Here is a 26,078-nt window from a genome sequence, read left to right as displayed (position 1 = left end):
TTCCAGTGCTATAATAGTTTCTCTGATCAATACTGCCAACCCCCCAACTCTCCTTTCTTCCTTTCCCTATTTCCTGAATACCTTGTAGCCAGGAATAGTAAGTACCTAACCATTCCCTTCTTTGAGCCAGGTCTCTGTTATTTCACTTAATTTAATACCATGTGGCCACTCCAAAAACATGGATCACTGATGCAACAGGGAGCAACTTCTTAAGGAAACCTGAAAACTGTATTGAGATCAGCCTAATTTTGAGGAATAATTTTATGAATTTGTGCTCTCAACGGAGAGCTTCACCTACAAGAATTCGGGCATAAAGTTTTCTTCTACTAAAATTCATTAAATTATTCCTTTGACCTAGAGGCATTTGATCAAAGACAGTAGGGAATAGTAAATATGAAGCAATACCCACCTGATACTAATTTGACCCAGTTAGTTTTATACGTGAACTGCCAAATACTCTATTATAGATTGTTTAATTAGTAAGTGCATTTTCTCTTGATTTCACTAGGCACAAAACATTCAAATTAATAAATGAACTTTCATCTGTCACACTTAGTAGCAGCTACTCCCTTTTTTAATCATATTTCAATAATCGTTAAAATTAAGGGGTTATGATAGATAAAGCAAAAAAGGTGCCAGTGCCCAACCAGAAGGTCATGTGATAGAGCTGCAGGACACTAACACTCAAGCTTCTTCATCTTGGTTGGCTGACCCATGATTCTGATAGCTTATATATAAGGGTAGAAATTTCAAGGCTCCATTGTCAGCGTGGAGCCTTGGTAGACATGAGCACGTCTTACAGAATTTGGGGCTAGAAGATATAGCCCGATTTCTGACCCACGCTCATGTGTAGCGAGGTCCTCACTGGCAGCAGACCCTTGCAACTTCTGCCCTATAATTGCTGGATTCCTATCAAGATGATTTTTATTCCTTGTACATCACAGAGCACTCTGCTTTGCAGTTGCTTGTCACAGTGCTTGTAGAGAGGCAAACTCATAATAAGTTGCTAAGATACATTTTACTCCACTGCAGACACAATACAGACAATTGTTGCCATGGTGAGTCATGCATAAGAGGAAAAGAAAAGCTGGTCAAAGCTGACGCATATTCTCTCACTCGTCAAAAATCTATAGCTGCATTTTCCTTTCATCTTCTGGCTTTTTCAAGTGTCTGCTGAAATATATTTGGAATCTGTTCACTACCAGGTGACAGACACAACAGATGACCAAATAACATTCAAATGCATGCTTTGCCGACATCAAAATTACATCTCAGAACAAAATTGGATTTATGCTGCCTGCTATTATTGCAGCATGCAGGAAATCAATGTCAGTAACAGCTTCGCAGATTCCAAATAAGTTGGAAAGGTTTTTACTGTCATAAACATTTAATAATTTTGTGCATGCTGAAATTGCAAGCAATCACAAGCTTCTAGGAAAGAGAATGACATTTGCAAACGATAAGCATCAAATAATGGGGCTGATGGCCCACAGGCTGTGATATTTGAGCTATTTTTATCAAACTAAAGATCACCGCTCTTGAACAGTTATTACTTTCCTTACCTGAAAGAAATGCACATCTTTGGTACAAATCAGTATTATTGTTGTCACAGTCTGAGTTTGTTTTAACCATGTGTGACTCACCAGTAAATAACCCTTAAGCTCAGGCGAAAAGAGAGGCCTGGGTTTTCCTCCACTATCCTACCCCAAATCGGGCAGAATAGCAGCAGAAAAAGTGGGAAAATCAGGGTGAGGTCTACTGCCACATCACCATCCTGACCTAGAGTTTCCTCCTCTCCCATCCCAGCAGAGAAGGCTCGCTCTTGGTGGTAGAGATCACGTCAGGAGCCCGCCGTACATATTTAAGGAAGAAGCTGGGCTGAGGTCATGGTGGGGTTAGCCCCAACCCTCTCCCAGACCCTCTGTAGTTTCTTGGAATATACAAATAACGGAGTTCACATCTTTGAACCACACAAAATAAAATGCAAAATTATTTGGGGGCCATTTTCAACTGATGGCTGCCTGTTTCTCACCTGAATAACAGGGCCACTCAGGAAAATGCCTAAAAATTTCTTTGGGAGAATTTTTGTGGGGCCAGGAGAAGCAAGAGTGACTTCAATGGAAAAGAAAATTTGAACTAAAGGCTGTCCATAAACTGCGGCCTTTTCCAAGAAAAAGGGAGGGAGAGCTGGCTACTAATAATCCCTCTCCCTCCCTCCAAAAGGGCCATCAGTTGGTTTCTAACTGCTGCTCCTTCAGGTTTGGCCATCCCTCTTCTGCTGGTAGTTGGGGTTGACAGTACTTCACAGTACTTCAGCCAGGAAACAGAGAAATCAGCTGGATTCCCTGGTCCTGCCCCCCAACCTCATTTAAATGTAGCGGGACAGTCAAGGGTTAGGCAACGGAGTTCCTTGCTGGCAGGGAAGGGCATTTTCTGGTGGTGCTTTGAGAAGTTGGGATCCTGCGGTAAGCCTCCATTTTCCCTCTCCCACCGTCGCTATACCACCCGATTTTGATCAGGAGAAAATGCAGTAGACAAAGTGGTGTGTGCCTTTTAATCAATATGATATTACAATACGATAGAATTCTTTATTATCTTTCACTGAGCCTTTTCTTACCTGTATCACTCCACCACCTCCGTTATTAGCCACAGCTAGAAACTCTTCAGGCAGATTCAGCATCTTCCCCAGCCAGTCAAGCATCTCAATTTCCAATTCTGTACATGCAGGGCTTGCAGCCTAAAGGGAGAACCAGGAATTCACTTACAACTCATGAGTTTAGACATAAGTCACTTCAGATGTATTTTCATTGTTCTAACTAATACTGTTCAAAATAAAATAACATTTTAATTAGTAACATTAAGTAAGTAATGAGTTAGTCCAAAAAGAGCAACAGAATGCTATATGTTTAACATAGAGGGTGAATTTCCTCGGGGCTTCTCCCACTCTGTCACACGTAACTGAGGTTTCCGCCGAACTTCCACTGAAGTTATGCTGGCGGAGCGGGAGAAGCCCTGAGGAAATTCACCCGATAGTGTTTTGGTGTTGTAATTATTTGAATTGCTGAAGATACAAAAGTGTCAGAATAAAGCATCTTCACAAAACTGTAAGGCAGTATTTTGGCTAGAAAGTTAGGTCCCAAAATTTTGGGGGTCCTGCTCTGACACTGTCAATGCAGCAGAGCAAGACTCCGGCTGGCTTTTGCACTAAATGCCGACCACACCAAAAATCCCAAGGAGCAGGTCATCTTAATAATCAGGGAAGGCAGCTCATACCTGCAGAGGTGCCCACCCAATAAGGTTCTGTAAAATCAGAGTGGCACCCTGCCTCTCTGATGGGGTGAGGCAGGACTGAAGATTTTAATTTTTTTAAATTACTAGTCAATCTCCCGTCGCATTGCACACAGCAATCAAGACCAAGTTTTCAAGCCGAGCAGAGTTAGAGGGCAGGGGGAGAATTAGACCTAGGAGGGGGAGGGGTAGGGAGAGGAGACAGATGGGAGGTGGAAGGATGGTGGAAGTGGGGGACAGTGAGAAGGGCAGATGGGAGAGAAGGGGAGAGCTTGAGAGAGGGCGAGAGGAGATGGATGAAGGAAATGGATGAAGGAGGTGAAAGGGGAGGGGCAAGGATGAGGCGGCAGGTAGGGAAAAGGAATTGAGGGGAGCGGGAATAGGAGAGGGACATGGTGAGCAGGATGAGGTAGAGAAGAGAAGGAACAGGTCATGGGTGAATGGGAAGGGGGAAAGGAACAAGTAGAAAAAAGGTTGGGGACAGCAAACTCTCTCAGCGAGGTGCCCCTCCTGCCCCCAGGCCTGTGTTTTCTTCTCCGGAGGGGTGGGTTCCTCCCCCAGCTCAATGCTAGAGATTTTCCACAGTAGGGAGGGGGATTGTGAGCATTCCCTCCTCCTGGCCTCAATTATGTGATCAGTGAGGAAGGGTGTGGTGCGAAGCTATTTGTCTCTTCCCCCAGCTTCATTTCTTTGTGCAGTGAGGGAGGGAGTGTGCAATTCTTCGTGGTGGGGGGGGGGGGGTGGGGGGGAGGAGGGCTGGTTAGAGAGCTCTTCTCTTTGTCTCCTGATAGTTGACTCGAGGTTGCAGGAAACCTTTCTGACGATTGAGCCATTTAGGTGCTGGTCACAATCTGATAGTGCTTGCCAGCACGTAAAAGTGTGCAACCTGTCTGCAGTTAGTTTGCTAGGTGAGTCACAGGGCATTGGGTTTACTTTGGGTGCGTTGCCTCTCTGTCCGGGAAGCCAAATCTATACCAGTGCACAAGTGATGGGGCTTAATACATGGGGATGGCCATGTCAAGCTTGTGTGCCGATGAAAACACGACAACATCTGTCACTTGCAAATAGGAGAAATTTGATGGGGGCTGGTGATATTCCCCACAGAGAAACAAAGGCCCTGATATTTATGGTGAGGCAGGGAGGGTGCGGGGGAGCTTGGTAGCCCGAGGAAAACCCAGCAAGGCCAGGGATGTGGAGGCCCAGCCAAATTTAACAGCAGGGCCTCATTATAATTTTTTTAGGTCAGGTGACTAAAAGTTTGGTCAAAGAGGTCAGTTTTAAAGAGAATCTTAAATGAGGAGAGCTAGAGCGGCGGAGACGAAAGGAGGGAATTCCAGAGCTTGGGGCCTACGCAGCTGAAGGCACGGTGCCAAAGGTGGAGCGACTGAAATCGGGGATGCGCAAGAGGCCAGAATTGGAGGAGCGCAGAGATCTCGGAGGGTTGCAGGGCTGGAGGAGGTTACAGAAATAGGGAGGTGTGAGGCCATGGAGGGATTTGAAAACAAGGATGAGAATTTTAAGATCGAGACGTTGCCAGACTGGGAGCCAATGTAGGTCAGCGAGCACAGGGATGATGGGCTCGATGTCAAATTTTATTTGATAATGCACCTGTAAAGCGCCCTGGGACATTTTACCATGTTAAAGCTGTTAAAGGTGCTATATAAATGCAAGTTGTTGTTGTTAATATTGAGGCCAAAGCGTCTCTACTCAGAACGTAATCGATCCTAACACGGGCGTGCCGGCTGGAATTCCCGGGGTATCTCAGGACCTGGTGGAGGGGCAGATGCAACACTCATCCACTGCCTCCTGACTGGAATATGAGCTGCTGCTTACATGAAGCGGAAACCTGGAGGATCAGGATTCTGCTCAAAAATCTTGGCCACCGCTGGAATCCAAGTTCTGCCTGCTCCCAACCCAGGAATATCAGTCTCATAGAGTCAATTCTTGTTCCACCTGTATCTTTCAACATGTACAGCGTGATCCACAAATCTAGCATTGGAAAATATATTGATTTTGGGCTAGCTGTTGAGATTGCATTGCTTTACTGGGGCCCAATTCAAAACAAGAATCATTACCGAAAATCTAAAAGTTTAACAGCAAAACTTTTAAAAATTTTTAATAAGTTTATAGAACTTAAGAGACATAAACTATTAAACAAATTATATTTCAATTATCTCCTCACAGTAAAGTGTTACAAGCTTTTTATTTTCTTTATACTCGGGAATTCCAGCCAGCACACGTACTGTTACCAGAGTCATCATTTTACTGTCACTCTGAATAAAGAATATAAAAATTTTACCTCACTTGCATTAGCACCATCTAGTAACAGTACACGTGCTGAGGGTCAAATGACAGTGAAAAACAAAGAACATATCTCATCCAATGTCAAGCAAGGTTTAACGAGCAAATAGAGATTCCCAATGGATAAGGTTTAATTCAACTGGAGGGGCACTGTCTCTCTTTAGGATTTTTCGTTAATGTTCAGTTCCTGGAACAGCTAAGAATAGGCCTTACAAAAACTGCTGCAGAGTTGTTATGTTGGTCGTAACATCTTGTGGCAGAGCAAATTTAACTGTGTGTTTGTTAAACTAAAAGGAAAATTAAGTGGGATTAGCAGACATGATTGGTAGCATGATGACATAATATTGACAATTGCATTATCATGATCTCCTTCATTAATACATTACGCTGTGCAAATCATGGCCAATCTACGGCAGCTCAGCACCATGAGGTAAAATTTTTATATTCTTTATTTAGTGTGACAGTAAAATGAATGACTATTTAAGTACGAACTGCTTCTGTCCCCAGATCAAATAAGCAGCTATGAGCAATCAAACTTCTCAGCTCTGCTTCCCTCTGTTGATAAGTAACGTAAATTATCTTAAGAGAATGTTCCACCTCTCAAAAATGAAAAGGAGAGTCTAATTGTGGGGGATCCAAGTATGGCAGAGATATTAAATAGATTATATCAGCTTTTACTAATGATGGTGAAAGTGAGAACAGATGTGTACATGAGAATAATATAGAATAACTGTTATAAATAATTGTAGAAAAGGATTTGGTTCCAAAAAAAATTAGCAGAACTAAAGGTGGTAAGACACTGGGTTTTGATTAAATGCGTCATAGGCTATTGAAAGTAGTTAGAGAGGAGGTAGAAACGATTCTGGACTTAATTTTTCAGTCCTCCTTAAAAATGCAATTTGAGTAACCCATGTAACACTCTGGTTCAAGAAGGGAGAGAAAGTTAAACTGGGTAACTATGGAGCAGATAGTCTAACATCAGTTTTAGACAAACTCTGAGAATCCATAATTTGAGATAAATTTAGATTTAGAAATGCATGAGTTAATTAAGGTCAGCAGCATGGATTCATTACAGGCAAGTCGTGTTTGATAAATTTAAGAGTTTTTTGAAAAACTGCTTGGATAAATAAAGGCAATGCAGTAGATGTAGTGTATATGGATTTTCGGGAGGCATTCAATAAGGTGCCTTACATGGAAGCTTGTTAGAAAAATTCAGGCATGTAGTATGAAAGGAAATGTTGCAGCATGGATAGAAAGTTGGTTGATTAATGGGAAGCAAAGAGTTAGGGTGAATGGGTATTGCTTGGATTGGAGAAGGGTTGGAAGTGGTGTACCCCAGGGGTCCATGCTGCGCCCATTTTTGTTCTCTGTATCTATAGATGATTTAGACTTGGGCATAGGGACCACAATCTCAAAAGTGCTGTTGACACAAATGTGTCACAAATGTGAAAGTCTCCAGAAAGACATGAGGTTAGTGGAATGGGCAGTCAAGTAGAAGATACAATTTAATGTGGGTAGTTGGGAGTTAATAAATGTAGGAAGCAAAAATAAGGAATGGGAGTATAAACTGAATGGAAAGATGCTGAAGAGTGTGGATGAACAGTGAGACCCAGAGCTTCAAATACATAATTCACTGAAAGTGCGAGTGCAGGTAAATAAAGCCACAAAAAAGGCCAACAGCATTTTAGGATTTATAAATAGGGGCATACATGAGTAAAGATGTAGGGGGTTAAATTGATTAACCCCTGAAAAGGGGCGCTGGGATCGCGGTGCGTTATTAACCTGCGCCCGGTCTTTGAGATACAGGCAGCATGTAACATTCATGCTGCCTGATGATCTACATGATTGCTGCGTGCAGCCAGTGTTACCTGAGTTGTGAGTGGCTGCACACACTAGCAGGGGGCCCAAATATTAGGAGTGGCTGGCACTACTTAAAGGCAGCCTGAACCTCTTAAAGGGGAGGTGCACTGTGGCTGCAGAAAGTGCTGTGAGAAATGATTCCTGGGCTGGAAGATATTGAAGAATGGCTGCACCTACGAGAGAGCGTGCACCAAGATTCTCAGATGATGCACTGCAGGCCTTAGTGGAAGAGGGAAGAGGTGGACAGGTGGAGGGCCATCCTATATCCGCAGAGGGGCAGGAGGCCCTCTATAAGCTCAAGAGGCAGTGGGATGCTGTGGCAGACGAGGAGCATTGCTCCACACACTTGGATGCAGTGCAGGAAAAAGTTCAATGATTTGACGCGAGTGGTCAAGGTGAGTGCGTTCAACTGTCACGTGGTGCATTCTACCAACTGCACCACTGGCCTCATTCTTTGCTCCACGCACGAGAACCCCCAACACCCACCTACCAACAAAGTCTTTCAATCAGTACGCAACCCTCCGAATCAGATGCTTCATCTCACCCTCACACATTACCACTCTTGCAAGCCGCACATCCACAACTCACAGGTCACACACACTGGCAGCTATTCAACCATGACAGCCATATCACCCAAACATCTGGCAGGACACTCGCTGACACACTTCCCTCTTTCTTGCAAGAGAATGTGGCGCATAACAGGAGACAGCAGGAAAGACCTGGGGGAGGACAGGCGCGCCTACACGTCCTCGCTCCCATGGAGGACACCCTGCTGGCGATCATTGGGAGCTTTGTCGCTGCGGCCGTGGCCACTGGTGGTGCTGAAGGTGTCGATGATGAGGGTCTCTGCATACCTAACCCTCCTTCTCGCTTCCCAATTCTCCCTCATCCCACAATCTTTTCTGACTCACGTGCTACAGATGGTGTGAGCACGCACGTCATACTTTCTCCTCTCCCCTCACCACAACTCAACCCATGTCCCTTTGTCATTTCAGATAACTGGCATGTCAGAGGAGGCAGAGGAAGATGACAGTGATGATGCAGACACACCGTCGCTCGATCTTACCCTCGCAGCCACCAGCTCAGATACTGACACTGCGTATACTGTAGAGGCTAGGATAGAGGAGGGATCTGCACATGGTGAGACACCGGGCACAAGTGCGTAGGAGTCGGGGCGGGGAGGCGCAGATACCACAGGTGCCGGCTCGCCGAAGGGTGAGGTCACACGTTAGCTCTGCTGCAGAAGATTCAGATGATGACTTTGATGTGTCAGGCTAAAGAAGAAGGCTGATGGGAGTACACTGGAAAGCTTGCCAGAAAGCCTGCGCACAATGTCAAGGGGCATGGAAGTGTCCAGCTCCAACTTGGCACAGGGCTTTGCACAGAGCTTGGAGCCCATCCTTTCCCACGTGGAATGGGTGGTCACCTCCATTAGCACACTTGTGGAACCGACTATGATACAGCATCTGATGACTGATCTCTCAGCTTCCATGACAGCACAAACAGTTGCCATCTATAGTCTGCATTCTGCATTTGGAGCTCTGCCTGCTGCTTTGGAAGCTCAGACTGCTGCGTCCAGGCTCATACAGCTGCTATCATGGCTCTGGGTACTAGTGTGGAATGGGGCTTCCAGGGCGTCACCAGCAATCTGTTATCCAGCAGATCACCGGGTTGCTGAGGAGCTGCCTCGGGAGAGTGGCAGTGGCGCCATGGGAGACGAATCTGCTGTCCTCTCTCATGATGACAGCAGTCCTGCTGCCACCCCTGCCACTCCACCAGTGTCCTTGCTGTTGCCTGTCAGCCAGCCAGGCCAGACAGCTGCAGCCCAGGCCGAGGTGGTGCAGTCGGCAGCTGGGCCCTTCCGGCCCAGAACTGCTTGAGGTCATCTTCCAAGGCCATCTGCACGCTCCTCCATTGAAGGTCAGCAGCCTTTCACCACCCATGCTCCAGCCACTGGAGATACACCTCGTAGAAGCACTAGGAAAGGTAAAGGCACACGGATGACAGGCACTAAGGGAATGCACAAGGGTGAATAGTCTGATTTTATTTGCTTTACTAGATATGTTAATTGATAAATTTGGATTTGGATTTGCATTTGGTGTTGGCTTTCATTTCTGCGATGAACTGAGGGAGGAAGCAATGTGTAATCATAAGGAGGACCATTTGATGGTCATGTGGGAGCAGAAAGGTAAGGAGTGTGGGACTGTTGGTGAATGGGGAGGTGTCGTTGAAGTTACTGGTATCTCATTAATAATCTGATCACGCCGAGCCCTGGCAGACAGGGCCTGTCTACCTTCTTGCCTCCCTGCCTCTCCCTCCACTTCCTGCTGCACTTCCTCTTCCTCCTCCACTTACTCCTCTGCCTCTTCCTCCTCCTCCTCCTCTGCCTTTTCCTCCTCCTCCTCCTCCCCTGCCTGTTGCTCAGATTCTCGCCTGATAGGTGGTCGTAAGGGCTGTTCCCTCATAATAGCGAGGTTGTGCACCATGCAGCATGCTACGACAAATCTTGATACCTGTTCAGCTGAGTACTACAGGGCTTCTCCAGAGTGGTCCAGGTAGCAGAAGTGTTGCGTGGCCTCTCTTCATTCTCCCACTCATGTTCAATTCCCAGAGGTCATCAAATTAAAACTGTCAATAAGCACCCACACTCTGCCAATCTCTCCCGCACCCACACTCTGCCAGTCGGTGACTCTCTGGGCGACGGGGTTCAGTCGGTGACTCTCTGGGCGACGGGGTTCAGTCGGTGACTCTCTGGGCGACGGGGTTCAGTCGGTGACTCTCTGGGCGACGGGGTTCAGTCGGTGACTCTCTGGGCGACGGGGTTCAGTCGGTGACTCTCTGGGCGACGGGGTTCAGTCGGTGACTCTCTGGGCGACGGGGTTCAGTCGGTGACTCTCTGGGCGACGGGGTTCAGTCGGTGACTCTCTGGGCGACGGGGTTCAGTCGGTGACTCTCTGGGCGACGGGGTTCAGTCGGTGACTCTCTGGGCGACGGGGTTCAGTCGGTGACTCTCTGGGCGACGGGGTTCAGTCGGTGACTCTCTGGGCGACGGGGTTCAGTCGGTGACTCTCTGGGCGACGGGGTTCAGTCGGTGACTCTCTGGGCGACGGGGTTCAGTCGGTGACTCTCTGGGCGACGGGGTTCAGTCGGTGACTCTCTGGGCGACGGGGTTCAGTCGGTGACTCTCTGGGCGACGGGGTTCAGTCGGTGACTCTCTGGGCGACGGGGTTCAGTCGGTGACTCTCTGGGCGACGGGGTTCAGTCGGTGACTCTCTGGGCGACGGGGTTCAGTCGGTGACTCTCTGGGCGACGGGGTTCAGTCGGTGACTCTCTGGGCGACGGGGTTCAGTCGGTGACTCTCTGGGCGACGGGGTTCAGTCGGTGACTCTCTGGGCGACGGGGTTCAGTCGGTGACTCTCTGGGCGACGGGGTTCAGTCGGTGACTCTCTGGGCGACGGGGTTCAGTCGGTGACTCTCTGGGCGACGGGGTTCAGTCGGTGACTCTCTGGGCGACGGGGTTCAGTCGGTGACTCTCTGGGCGACGGGGTTCAGTCGGTGACTCTCTGGGCGACGGGGTTCAGTCGGTGACTCTCTGGGCGACGGGGTTCAGTCGGTGACTCTCTGGGCGACGGGGTTCAGTCGGTGACTCTCTGGGCGACGGGGTTCAGTCGGTGACTCTCTGGGCGACGGGGTTCAGTCGGTGACTCTCTGGGCGACGGGGTTCAGTCGGTGACTCTCTGGGCGACGGGGTTCAGTCGGTGACTCTCTGGGCGACGGGGTTCAGTCGGTGACTCTCTGGGCGACGGGGTTCAGTCGGTGACTCTCTGGGCGACGGGGTTCAGTCGGTGACTCTCTGGGCGACGGGGTTCAGTCGGTGACTCTCTGGGCGACGGGGTTCAGTCGGTGACTCTCTGGGCGACGGGGTTCAGTCGGTGACTCTCTGGGCGACGGGGTTCAGTCGGTGACTCTCTGGGCGACGGGGTTCAGTCGGTGACTCTCTGGGCGACGGGGTTCAGTCGGTGACTCTCTGGGCGACGGGGTTCAGTCGGTGACTCTCTGGGCGACGGGGTTCAGTCGGTGACTCTCTGGGCGACGGGGTTCAGTCGGTGACTCTCTGGGCGACGGGGTTCAGTCGGTGACTCTCTGGGCGACGGGGTTCAGTCGGTGACTCTCTGGGCGACGGGGTTCAGTCGGTGACTCTCTGGGCGACGGGGTTCAGTCGGTGACTCTCTGGGCGACGGGGTTCAGTCGGTGACTCTCTGGGCGACGGGGTTCAGTCGGTGACTCTCTGGGCGACGGGGTTCAGTCGGTGACTCTCTGGGCGACGGGGTTCAGTCGGTGACTCTCTGGGCGACGGGGTTCAGTCGGTGACTCTCTGGGCGACGGGGTTCAGTCGGTGACTCTCTGGGCGACGGGGTTCAGTCGGTGACTCTCTGGGCGACGGGGTTCAGTCGGTGACTCTCTGGGCGACGGGGTTCAGTCGGTGACTCTCTGGGCGACGGGGTTCAGTCGGTGACTCTCTGGGCGACGGGGTTCAGTCGGTGACTCTCTGGGCGACGGGGTTCAGTCGGTGACTCTCTGGGCGACGGGGTTCAGTCGGTGACTCTCTGGGCGACGGGGTTCAGTCGGTGACTCTCTGGGCGACGGGGTTCAGTCGGTGACTCTCTGGGCGACGGGGTTCAGTCGGTGACTCTCTGGGCGACGGGGTTCAGTCGGTGACTCTCTGGGCGACGGGGTTCAGTCGGTGACTCTCTGGGCGACGGGGTTCAGTCGGTGACTCTCTGGGCGACGGGGTTCAGTCGGTGACTCTCTGGGCGACGGGGTTCAGTCGGTGACTCTCTGGGCGACGGGGTTCAGTCGGTGACTCTCTGGGCGACGGGGTTCAGTCGGTGACTCTCTGGGCGACGGGGTTCAGTCGGTGACTCTCTGGGCGACGGGGTTCAGTCGGTGACTCTCTGGGCGACGGGGTTCAGTCGGTGACTCTCTGGGCGACGGGGTTCAGTCGGTGACTCTCTGGGCGACGGGGTTCAGTCGGTGACTCTCTGGGCGACGGGGTTCAGTCGGTGACTCTCTGGGCGACGGGGTTCAGTCGGTGACTCTCTGGGCGACGGGGTTCAGTCGGTGACTCTCTGGGCGACGGGGTTCAGTCGGTGACTCTCTGGGCGACGGGGTTCAGTCGGTGACTCTCTGGGCGACGGGGTTCAGTCGGTGACTCTCTGGGCGACGGGGTTCAGTCGGTGGTTCAGTGGATCCCGTGGGGTAGACTGAAATGCTGCTTTTCCAGTTTCTGCCCAATCCAGCTCGGATCCTGGATCAGGACTGGCCTCGCAGACTTAAACTAAACCAACCACATGGAGTAGTTGAGGCGACTAGCATAGATACATTTAAGGGGAAGCTCAATAAACACATAAGGGAGAAAGGAATAGAAGGATATGCTGATATGGTTAGATGAAGTAGGGAGGGAGGAAGCTCATGTGGAGCATAAACGCCGGCATAAACCAGTTGGGCTGAATAGCCTGTTTCGGTGCTAGAAAATTCTATATAATTCTAAGAGGTTGGAGAGGGAGATTAAGAGAAAATTCTTTAAGCAGAGAATTGTGGGAGCATGGAATGCTCTCCCACAGGACGTGGTTGCATCCTTTAAGAGAAAATTGGATAAATAGTTGAAGCAGAGGAATAATGGAAGCTATGGAGAGAAGGCAGGTATTACATAGTATTAAATATATTACATTCTATTTACAGCATAGAAACAGGCCATTCAGCCCAACAAGTCTATGCCAGTGTTTATGTTCCACACGAGCCTCCTGCCACTGTACTTAAATCATCCTATCAACATATCCTTCCATTTCTTTCCCCCTCATGTACATATCTAGCTTCCCCTTAAATGCATCAAGTAGATAGGATTAGTTTACTGTCCTCACTTGGTTCCACTCTTACCTATCCAGTCATAGCCAGAGAATCTCCTTCAGTGGCTTCTCTTCCTATTCCCACAGTTACCTCTGGAGTCCCCCAAGGATCGAACATTGGTGCTTCTCTTATTTCTCATGTACATGCTGCCCCTCAGTGACATCATCCGAAGACATGACATCAGGTTCCACGTGTATGCTGATGACACCCAGCTCTACCTCACCATCACCTCTCTCGACCACTCCACTGCCTCTGTGTTGTCAGACTACTTGTTCGACATCCAGACCTGAATGAGCCATAATTTCCTCCAATTAAACATTGGGAAGACCGAAGCCATTGTCTTCAGCTCCCGGCACAAACTCCGTTCCCTCGCCACCAATTCCATCCCCCTCCTGACCACTCCATCAGGCTGAAACAGACCTCAGCATCGTATTTGACCCTGAGTTGAGCGATCGGCCCCATATCTTCTTCATTACAAAGATTGCCTACTTCCACCTCCATAACATCGCCCGTCTCCGCCCCTGCCTCAGCCCATCCATGCTTTTGTTATCTCCAGACTCAACTATTCCAATGCTCTCCTGGCAGGCCTCCCAGCTTCTATCCTCCATAATCTTGAGCTCAGCCAAAAATCTGCTGCCCGTATCTTAACCTGCACTAAGTCCCGCTCACCCATCTCCCCAACGCTCGCCGAAATAAATTGGCTCCCAGTTCACCAACGCCTAGAATTTAAAATTCTCATCCTAGTGTTCAGATCCCTCCATGTCCTCGTTCCTCCTATCTGTGACCTCCTCAAGTCCAACAACCTACCAAGAACTCTGTGTGCCTCCAACTCTAGCCTTTTAGGCATCACTCCCTTTACCCCACCATTGGTGAACGAACCTTCAGGCCCTAAGCTTTAGAATTCCTTCTCTAAACCTCGCCGTACCTCCCTCTTCCTTTAAGTCCTCCTTAAAACTTGCCTGTGGCCAAGCTTGCAATCACCCCATCTAATATCTCCTTCTTGACAGGGCCAGACAGACTGGATGCAGGGAGGATGTTTCACCGGGCTGGGGGATCCAGAACGAGGGGGTCACAATCTCAGGATACGGGGTAGGACATTTAGGACTGAGATGAGGAGAAATTTCTTCACTCAGAAGGTGGTGAACCTGTGGAATTCTCTACCGCAGAAGGTTGTGTAGGCCAAGTCACTGCATATATTTAAGAAGGAGCTAGATAGATTTCTAGACACAAAAGGCATCAAGGGGTATGGGGAGAGAGCGGGTATATGGTATTGAGATAGAGGATCAGCCATGATCATATTGAATGGCTGAGCAGGCTCGAAGGCCCGAATGGCCTACTCCTGCTGCTATTTTCTATGTTTTTATGTTTCTTTGACTTGGTGTCAATTTTTGTCTGATTACGCTACTGTGAAGCACCTAGGGATGTTTTCCTACATTAAAGGCACTACATAAATGCATAAATTGTTGTCCTCACAAACAGCCAGCACAGACATGATGGGCTGAATGCCCTCCTTTTGTACTGTAAACGTCCAGGGATCAAGGGATTTGGGGATAAAGCGGGAACAGGGTACTGAGTTAGACGATCATCCATGATGATTTTGAATGGCGGAGCAGGCCCGAAGGGCCGAATGGCCTACTCTTGCTCCTATTTTCTCTGATTCTATGATTCTATGATTCTAACTTCCCCATCATCCCCTTTAAAATACGTATGACTTGGTCACATCTATGTTAGATTATTAAAATCAGTACACCTGTCACGTCTTCCCTTATAAATCTCCCTCCTATGGAGTTTTCAATGTTACATGTGTCCACATCTACTGTTACATTTGTAATTGCTTGTGATGCCTGTCGGTGGTCCTGTAGTAGGGTTTTCCCAGCTTAGTGCACTTTAGACACTTTTTAGCTGTCACAAAACTCTGGCGACATTGCAATTCTCCATTTAAAAAAAATAGTTTGAGTCTGCATGCAGTCACTGGCTCAGGTGTAGCTGTGGAAAAGTTTTTTTTTAAAAAGAATTTGGAACTGAACTGCATCCTCCATCTTGATTTTGTGGCTTTTCTCTTCCAAATGTAAATTCTTCAGCCTTTTAATAAATTTTTATTGGTATTTTTTAATTACTAACTGTATTTAATTGCCTTCTACTCGACATTAAAGCACTTCTTGCAGATGCTTAGTACACTTAAACTGTACCTTTCCATGGCCCTCTGTTTTCCTGTTGTTGCAGCCTGTTCTGTGCCGCTGTTGGATTGCTCTTAGATGCCCTCCTTGCAACCGCCAGTCTTTGTCCTCTCTAATGCTAGGAATCTTACAACACCTGACGAAGGAGAAAGCCTCCGAAAGCTTGTGATTTTCAAATAAAACTGTTGGACTATAACCTGGTGTTGTAAGATTCCTTACATTTGTCCACCCCAGTCCATCACCGGCATCTCCACATCATGGCTCTCTAATGCTGGTATTACTCTACCTCGCACCCCCCTGCCACCCCATTCCTCATCCTACGTTCACCCCGCTGGTGATGGGTTCCTGTCTGGTGATGTGTCTCTGTCTGGTCTGTTTGCTCCCTGATATCGGTGTCACTGCTCTTGCCACTAATTTCCTGTTATGCAAATCATGGCTGTGTGCTGCCCTCTCTCGCTCCCATCCCCTTTGTCACTGGCAGTGGTCTGTCCCCAATAGTCTAGAGTTATTTAAATTTTAAACAATTTTCATTTTAATAAAGGTCATAACTGAAAACCCACTGGATGAGGACCTTTGGGTGACTTAAAGTAACTTGCCTGCAAACATTGACAAATTGCTCATTGTGAAGAGCGTGCTAAGTGATTTGTTAAAAGGTAATGGAATTACTGTTCTGCTATAGAAGGCAGCTAATTTCCAATTGTATATAATTTGGAATTAATCTTCATGTGTATTGGCAGTTCTCCTCAATGCCCTCTTCCTCCCCACTGCTCCTCCCCTCTCTCCTCTGCCCCTTTCCTTCTTCTTCCCTGTTCTTCCCTGCTCCACCCCATTGTCCCTTCCATCCCCTCATCCTGCTCCACCTTTCTCCTCTGGCCTCTGGCGTCGCAGTCCTCCCTAGACTAGTCCTATAACCCCATATAACTCACATGCAACGCCACAGAGCGATTCGTTATATAAAAATAATGACAGGATATAGGACATTTAAAATGGAAGCTGAATTAAAACTGTGTGTTCTGGTACAACTATCCCCTGCTCCTTTACCCCATTTCACCTGAAGACGACACTTGGCCTTGATTTGCTATGTGTCGCTCCATTGGAGATCGACTGGTATTCTTTACTTGATAAGTTCATTATCTCTGTAACAGTTGCATCCAACAGAAACCTGTTGGGTGCTCTGGACACATTGCACTGGAGAGCTTTGAGCTTTTGATGACATAAAAGAGTAAGTTCCACCCTCTTTTTTTAACCCCCCCCCCCCCCCAAAATTATAGAATGTAAGCAGAATGTAAAAATTAACATGAAAGATTTACTGAAATCTTAAAATACTTTGATATATCTGCAAAACTAAAGGTCTCATTCAAAATAATCAACAAGATGAAAGGTCTACTGTAAATTCACACAGACATTTCATAATATGCCAAGTGGTAGTTTAACAGTAATGTGCAAATTGATCTGTTATTGATTGGCAACCTCCCCTTACCTGCAACAACTTGTATACATCTGAAAACAATTTCCTGGGAATTACATGAACTCAGGCATTCCGTGTCAATACTAAAATTATTTTTTCACAAAAAAATTTAAATCGTTACAGACTTCTAAAGTTAAAAAAGTGAATAGCCGAATTAAACCGAGAAAAAGAGTCAGATATATGGGAACTCCACTGAAATAAGGAGAATTGGGTTTACCTTAATCAGTTTCAACGGTTGGTATTACATAGATTGACAGGTTTGAATGTTAGCCCTCGTGTTCCCTAAGTGAAGTCACCGTGTCAGTGTCTGTTAACCTAACATAACTGCCAGTCCTAAATTTTAAAAGAGCAACACTATGAAATTCATACCCAGGAAAACCCGATACAACCGATGGCATCAGACAACATATCACCCAGAAGAGCGGGGAAGGAGTTAACGGCGGGGAAATAGGCATGAAAATGAGGACTTTGCCAGTGGGTTACCTGGAGGGGAAAAAAATGATCACATTAAGTACAATTTATAAAACAGAACATACGTCAGAATACTTGCAATCATCGCTAATGTGACCTTTACTGACTTACTGATCAACTCATAAATCTCAATTCAAAATCTGTTATAGCAATTGGCCATTCATTTCATTCACGTTGCCATTTGTTCATTCTTATACAATCTTATTTTTCATGTTGAGAATTCTCCACCCTGTTGCTGAAATACACGGCTACAGGTTGGTTTAAAATAATTACTGCATTTCTTAATGCCGGAGAGAAGAGTATGCGAAGGTTTAAAGTCGGGGAATGAATATGTTGGCTGAATTTGCTCACTCACCCCCGGCATGATGACTCTCTCCACGTCCTTCATCAGATCCTCGAAGCTGTCGGGCTGCTCGGGCGCGCAGTCCGGGATGAGCGGTCGCAGGTATCCGGGCTGCACTACCGGATAAACGGGACGTTGTTCGACAGATTTCAGGTAATCTGTTATATAATCCACCATCTCTTTACCTCTTGTACGGAATTCCTCGAAATCCATGGCGCTTTACTTCAGATTCCAACTAAAGGAAGCTGCAGAGGTTTCATTTTTTTAAACAATTGGGAAATGTTGCACCGTCTAAAACAAAGTAAACCCGTACCTCAAAACTACGAGGAAATCTATATATCATTTATCTACTATATCAGTAAAATGAACGATTCTCTTCAAATACAAACTGCTTCTGTCTCCAGGGCAAATTCGATTGTTTCGAACTGTTTACATTACTAACCGACCAAAAATTAGAAGTATACAATAAAAGGGATTTCTTTGTCTTGCTTAATCTACCCAATTGCAAATGTACATTAAACTTTTACTTGTTGTAGTACCCTTTAACATTGCCTACCATTACTTAATGCGGTGAGCCTTCTAATAAATCCTTTCTAACGAAGAGTAATCCGACTGTATTAAACACAGTTTCACGTTGTGCAGTCACTGGCTGAATGACTGCACTTAAGACTAACTGGTAATTAAATGTCTATTGGTCTGCTGTTGAAATACTAATGCACGTTTTCATGTGGAATGAACTGTACTTACATTTATCGACAATACCGCTGACTTGTACCTTATTCTCTACAGTTTCAGGCAAAATGTGTTTTTATAACAGAAACACAAATCGCAGCCACAGCCACTCAGAGACAAGCAATGGTAAAACTTCTCCCACCCAACTACAGTCACCAATCAGAAACAGGATAAAGCTCCTCCTTCACTTTAGATTTGCAAGCTTGGATTTACCTATATGACAGTCTAGTAAAACAGCCAACATTGCTTGAGTAATAGAAATTTCGGCACAGGAGACCATTTGGACCGTCCTAATTGTTCCCTTCCAGCTCTTCCAATTGGGGTTTTGTACGGTAATCCCATGTCCTATCTACCCTTTTCCAGTATCCTTTTGTACTTTCCTTTTCAAATACTTATCCTATTCCATTGTACATGAAGTGATAGCTCTGCCTCAATAGCCACTTCAGGTAAAGTATTCCATATTCTAATAAGCATTTGCATGAAAATATTTCTTCTAAGTTCTCGATTCATCCCAGTAATAATCCTGAATCTATGTCTCCTTGTTACTGATTTACCAACTAGTGGAAACAATCTTTCACTCTTTACCTTTTATAAACCTCCCATAATCTTGAAAACCTCTAGTAGATTACATTTTAACCTAATCTGTTCCAGTTGAAAATACCCCGATTTTTATTCCTTACTTGAAATCTGTTGTTTCTCATTTCTGGTATCATTGTATTGAATTTTCACTGTACCCTTTCCTTGGCATTAAAGGGTGCCCAGAACTGGACACAGTACTCCAACCATGGTCTAATGAATGTTTTACACCAATTCAGTATCACTTCCTTATTTGATATTGGTTATATCGTTAATGAGGGCTGCCTGACAGAAAGGTTAGGGGATGAATGAAAAGTTTAGGGTGACAGAAAAATTGATGGTCAGTATAAAAGAAGTTGTTGGGATGAGGTGCGAGCAGAAAGAAAATAATTAGGGAGGTAATGAAGAAGAGAATGGTTGGAGAAAAGGCATGCAGATGAGTATATACATATATACAGTATTTTCACTGTGGAAGGAAGTTCATGGTTTAGCAGAATTGGGTGAGTTTCAGATTGTGTGAGAATTTGGGAGAAGGGTTTATAGGTTTGGGAGAAGGAATTATAGGTTTCAGAAAAGTAAAGATGTTTCTGGGTTATTGGAAGATTTTGGATACAATCGTTCAATATGCAAATAGTGGGAGGGGCGATCCAGGGTCTGGGTGGAAGGTAGTGGGTGGACACATGTTGTTGGTGACAAGGTGGTGCTGGGATGTGAGAGAAGTGGGTGTGGGGTTATGGCATTGGAAGTAGTGGAAGTGGTTTTACGATGTGGGATACTGCAGCATAGGTTGTGAGACGTGATGATATTGAGGCAGTATTGGGGAGGAGGGCATGTAGGAACATAGGAACAGGAGGAGGCCATTCAGCCCCTCTTGCCTGCTCCACCATTTGATAAGATCATGGCTGATCTGTGATCTAGCTCCATATACCTGCCTTTGGCCCATATCCCTTAATACCTTTGGTTGCCAAAAAGCTATCCAGCTCACATTTAAATTTAGCAATTGAGCTAGTATCAATTGCCGTTTGCGGAAGAGAGTTCCAAACTTCTACCACCCTTTGTGTGTAGAAATGTTTTCTAATCTCACTCCTGAAAGGTCTGGCTCTAATTTTTAGACTGTGCCCCCAAATCCTAGAATTCCCAACCAGTGGAAATAGTTTCTCTCTATCCACCTTATCCGTTCCCCTTAATATCTTATAAACTTCGATCAGATCACCCCTTAACCTTCTAAACTCCAGAGAATACAACCCCAATTTATGTAATCTCTCCTCGTAACTTAATCCTTGAAGTCAGGGTATCATTCTAGTAGACCTACGCTGCACTCCCTCCAAGGCCAATATGTCCTTCCGAAGGTGCGGTGCCCAGAACCGCTCACAGTACTCCAGGTGCGGTCTAATCAGGGTTTTGTATAGCTGCAGCATAACTTCTGCCCCCTAGTACTCCAGTCCTCTAGATATAAAGGACAGCATTCCATTAGCCTTGTTGATTATTTTCTGCACCTGTTCATGACACTTCAATGATCTGTGTACCTGAACCACTAAGTCTGTTTGGACATCCACTGTTTTTAACTTTTTACCATTTAGAAAGTACCCTATTCCATCCTTTTTTGATCCAAAGTGGATGACCTCACATTTGTCTACATTGAATTATATTTGCCACAGTTTTGCCCATTCACCTAATCTATCAATATCGCTTTGTAATTTTATGTTTTCATCTACACTGCTTACAATGCCACCAATCTTTGTGTCATCGGCAAACTTAGATATGAGACTTTCTATGCCTTCATCTAAGTCGTTAATAAATATTGTGAATAATTGAGGCCCCAAGACACATCCCTGCGGGACTCCACTAGTCAGATCCTGCCAATGTGAATACTTACCCATTATCCCTACTCTCTGTTGCCTTTCGCTCAGCCAATTTCCTAACCAAGTCCGTACTTTTCCCTCTATTCCATGGGCTTCTATCTTGGCTAACAGTCTCTTATGTGGGATCTTATCAAATGCCTTCTGGAGGTCCATATAAATAACATCCATTGACATTCCCCTCTCCACTACTTTAGTCACCTCTTCAAAAAATTCAATCAGGTTTGTCAGGCACGACCTACCTTTCACAAATCCATGCTGGCTCTCCCTGAATAACTGAAAATTCTCGAGGTGTTCAGTCACCCTATCCTTAATTATAGACTTGAGCAATTTCCCCACAACAGATGTTAGGCTAACTGGTCTATAATTCCCTGGTTTCTCTCTCTCTCCTTTCTTAAAAAGCGGAGTGCCATGTGCAATTTTCCAATCTAGAGGGACAGTTCCTGAATCTAGAGAACTTTGAAAAATTATAGTTAGGGCATCTGCAATCTGCTCACCTACTTTGAAACCCTGGGATGGAAACCATCTGGTCCTGGGGATTTGTCACTCTTTAGTGCTATTATTTTCTTCATTATTGTTGCTTTACTTATGTTAATTTTATTGAGTCCCTGTCCCCGATTCTATATTAGTTTTCTTGGGATTTCCGGCATGCTATCCTCTTTTTCTACTGTAAATACTGACGCAAAGTAATTATTCAACATGTCCGCCACTTCCCCATTGTCAATGACAATATCTCCACTTTCAGTTTTTAAGGGGCCAACACTGCTCCTGACCACCCTCTTTTTCCTAATATAACTATAAATGTTCTTTGTATTGGTTTTGATATCCCTTGCAAGTTTCTTTTCATACTCTCTTTTTGTAGCTCTTACTATCTGTTTTGTGACCCTTTGTTGATCTTTGTATCTTTCCCATTTGCCAGGATCTGTGCCATTTTTTGCCTTTTTGTATGCCCTTTCCTTATGTCTTTTACTGTCCCTTACCTCTTTAGTTGTCCATGGCTGTTTTTTTTGGCAAGTAGAGTTCTTGCCCCTCAGGGGTATAAACCAGCTCTGTATCTCGTTAAATGTTTCTTTAAACATTTCCCACTGATCATCAGTCGTTTTACCCATTAACAGATTTGCCCAGTTTACTGTGGACAGTCTCTGTCTCATCCCATTGAAGTCGGCCTTACCCAAGTCTAGAATCTTAGCAGCTGATTCACTTTTTTCCCTTTCAAACACTACATCGAACTCGACCATGTTATGATCGCTATTGGATAGATGTTCACGCACAGTTAAACTGTTAACTAAATCTGGTTCATTACTTATTACTAAATCTAGTATGGCTTTCCCCCTTGTTGCCTCTAGGACATACTGCTGTCGAAAACTATCCCGGACACACTCAAGAAATTCACTACCTTTCTGGCAGTTGCTAGTCTGCTTGCCCCAATCTATGTGAAGGTTAAAGTCCCCCATTAAGACCACTATGCCTTTGTTACACGCTTGTCTAATCTCTGCATTTATACAATCTAGCACTTCAGAGCTGCTGCCAGGGGTCCTAGACACAACTCCCACTATAGTCTTAGATCCTTTCCTATTTCTCAATTCAACCCATAAGGTCTCTGTGGGCTGCTTACCTCTCGTTACATCCTCCTTTATCATTGAATTGATTTAATCTCTAATCACTAAGGCTACTCCTCCCCCTCTTCCATTTTCCCTATCTCTCCTGTAGACCTTATAACCCGGTATATTTAGTTCCCAATCCTGACCATCCTGCAGCCATGTCTCAGTAATTGCTATCATGTCATACCCTCCAATTTGAATTTGAGCCTGTAGTTCATTTAATTTATTCCTTATACTCCGTACATTTGTATATAGAACTCTTAGTTGGGCCACACACCCTAGCCTGACCTTCAGCTTTGATGCTGGGTTAATCGCCTTACGCCTTCTAGTTTTAACTTTATCTGTAGTGTCTAAAGTACACTTTCTTTCTGCTGCTCTACGCTTTTCCCTTTCACTTGTTCTTGAACAACTGTTTGTACTATTTGTATTGTAAATTTCCTCTGGGTCTTCCCCTCTCTTGCTGCTCTCAACTTTACTCCCTTCTGACTCCCCGCTAGGTTCCCATCCCCCTGCCACTCTAGTTTAAACCTTCCGCAACAGCACTAGCAAACACCCCCGCGAGGACATTGATCCTGGTCCTGCTCGGGTGTAACCCGTCTCGCTTGTACAGGTCCCAACTTCTCCAGAACCGGTCCGAATGTCCCTGGAATCTAAATCCCTCCCTCCTACACCATCCCTGCAGCCACGCATTCATCCTGTCTATTCTCCTGTTCCTATACTCACTAGCACGTGGCACTGGTAGTAATCCTGAGATCACTACCTTTGAGGTCCTGCTTTTTAATTTATCGCCTAACTCCTTGAATTCACCTTGCAGGACCTCATCCCTTTTTTTACCTATGTCGTTGGTACCAATATGGACCATGACTACTGGCTGTTCACCCTCCTCCTCCAGAATGCCCTGCAGCCGTTCCGTGACATCCTTGAACCTAGCACCAGGGAGGCAACATACCATCCTGGAGTCACGTTTATGGCCGCAGAAACGCCTATCTGTTCCCCTTACAATTGAATCCCCTTTCACTATAGCCCTGCCACTCTTCTTCCTCCCCTCCTGTGCAGCAGAGCCACCCATGGTGCCACGAACTTGGCTCTTGCTGCTTTCCCCTGATAAGCCATCTCCCCCAACAGTATTCAAAGCAGAATATCTGTTTGAGAGGGAGATGGCCCGAGGGGACTCCTGCTCTACCCGCCTAGTCCTTTTACTCTGCCTGGCGGTCACCCATTTCCTTTCTACCTGCGTAATCTTTACCTGCGGTGTGACCACCTCACTGAACGTGCTATCCACGATAGTCTCAGCATCGCGGATGCTCCACAGTGAATCCACCCACAGCTCCAGCTCTGAAATGCGGTTAGCCAGTAGCTGCAGCTGGACACACTTCCTGCACACATGGTCGCCAGGGACACTGGTAGTGTCCATGACTTCCCACATAGTGCAGGAGGAGCATATCACGGGTGCGACCTCTGCTGCCATGACTTGCCTTAGAGTTACACTGCGTTCACCTCTCAGTCTCTCCTTTTACACTGTGCTCACCTCTTGGACTCTCCTGCCTCACCTGCAACGTCGCACAGTAGTTGTCTCTTGTTGCAGGTCTGCTGCTGCTTCTATCCCCACTCTCAGTCTTCTGCTGCTCAGGTCCGCTGCCGCTGTGTGGAAAAAGTTAGGAAAAGCAAGGCAAAGCAGCACTTCCTTCCCCCACTTCACCGAACTCCCACACTCACCAAACTCTGAGGTGATCACTCTGTGCTCCGCTGCACTCCGTACTCGATTAGCACTAACAGGCCCCTGTTTTTCTACTGTTTGTGACTCAGATGAGTCAGGCCTGCTCTACCTTCAGGAACCAGTTTAATCTAGCTAACCAATTAACTAACTACAGCAGCTCTCTCTGCTGAAGCCTGACAGAAACTTAAAAATTTAAACTTTAAAATTGAACTTTAGCAGTTGACAGCAATTTATACTAGATTTTAAAGAGATGAACCCTTAAACTCCCACACTCACCAAACTCTGAGGTTTTCACTCTGTGCTCCGCTGCACTCCGTGCATGTGGTGTGTGTGGATTGGGAGGGGGTGCCAGGGTATAGGAGAAGTGGGAAGTAAGTCCTGAAATGTTGGACTAGTGGGAGGGATGTCCTGGCATTTGAGAGCAATGGAAAAATGATCTAAACGTGTGGTGGGAATGGAAGGGAGTTTGTGAGAAATGGGAGAGTGTCAGGGTATCAGAGTGCTGGAAAAAGGATGCTGCGGGGTTGGAGTACTGGGATAGTGGTGGTAGGATCTGGGATTAGTGGGAAGGCTACTGAGGTCTGGGAGCAATACAGCAATGGTGGGATGGAGTTCCAGGTTGTGAAGGTGTTAGGATATGATGTTCAGATCTGGAAATACTAGGGAGGGGGTCCTGTGGCATAGGAGTATTGGGGACATTGGGTTTTGGAGGAAGGGAACACATGAACAGGAGTAGATCATTCAGCCCATTCAATTAGATCGTGGCTGATCTGTACCTCAACTCCATTTACCCTCCATTGTTCCCTTGATACTCTTACCCCCAAAAAATCAATCAAGCTCAGTCTTGAAAATTTCAGTTGACCCAGCATCCACAGCCTTTTGTGGGAGACAGTAGCATAGTGGTTATGTTACTGGACTAGTAATCCAGAGGTCCGGACTAAAATCCAGAGTTATGAGTTCAAATCCCGCCATGGCAGCTGGCGAATTTAAATTCAATTCAATTAATTAAATAAAAATCTGGAATTAAAATAATAGTATCAGTAATGGTGGCCATGAAACTACCGGATTGTTGTAAAAACCCATCTGGTTCACCAATGCCCTTTAGGGAAGGAAACCTGCCGTCCTTACCCGGTCTGGCCTATATGTGACTCCAGACCCACAGCAATGTGGTTGATTCTTAATTGCCCTCTGAAATGGCCGAGCAAGCCACTCAGTTGTAAAATCTCGCTACGAAAAGTCATAATAAGAATAAAACCGGACGGACCACCCGGCATCGGACCACTAGGCACCGGACACGACAACAGCAAACCAAGCCCAGTCGACCCTGCAAAGTCCTCCTCACTAACATCTGGGGACTTGTGCCAAAATCGGGACAGCTGAACCACAGACTAGTCAAGCAACAGCCTGACATAGCCATACTCACAGAATCATACCTTTCAGCCAACGTCCCAGACTCTTCCATCACCATTCCTGGGAATGTCCTGTCCCATCAGCAGGACAGACCCACCAGAGGTGGCGGTACAGTGATATACAGTCAGGAGGGAGTGGCCCTGGGAGTCCTCAACATTGACTCTGGACCCCATGAAATCTCATGGCATCAGGTCAAACATGGGCAAGGAAACCTCCTCCTGATTACCACTGACTGCCATTCCTCAGCTGATGAATCAGTCGTCCTCCATGTTGAACACCACTTGGAGGAAGCGCTGAGGGTAACAAGGGCACAAAATGTACTCTGGGTGGGGAACTTCAATGTCCATCACCAAGAGTGGCTCGGTAGC

The 26,078-nt window shown here is 46.6% G+C and overlaps 1 protein-coding gene across 1 annotated transcript in view; it reads right to left on the bottom strand.

Moving 5' to 3' along the window:
* Positions 1-18,054, bottom strand: part of ddc (dopa decarboxylase) — a 108,206-nt gene extending 90,152 nt beyond the window's left edge. Inside the window, exons 1-3 of the mRNA XM_067998682.1 lie at positions 17,828-18,054; positions 17,371-17,484; positions 2,618-2,737 (exon numbers count right to left, since the gene is read on the bottom strand). Coding sequence (XP_067854783.1) covers positions 2,618-2,737; positions 17,371-17,484; positions 17,828-18,028 — 435 coding nt within the window. The 5' untranslated portion in view covers positions 18,029-18,054. The remainder of the gene's footprint in view (positions 1-2,617; positions 2,738-17,370; positions 17,485-17,827) is intronic.
* Between the last annotated feature and the right edge of the window lie 8,024 nt (positions 18,055-26,078).

Source organism: Heptranchias perlo, chromosome 2 (assembly GCF_035084215.1).
Source record: "Heptranchias perlo isolate sHepPer1 chromosome 2, sHepPer1.hap1, whole genome shotgun sequence".
NCBI classification, from domain to species: Eukaryota; Metazoa; Chordata; class Chondrichthyes; order Hexanchiformes; family Hexanchidae; genus Heptranchias; species Heptranchias perlo.
This window is presented reverse-complemented; position numbering and strand designations above follow the sequence as displayed.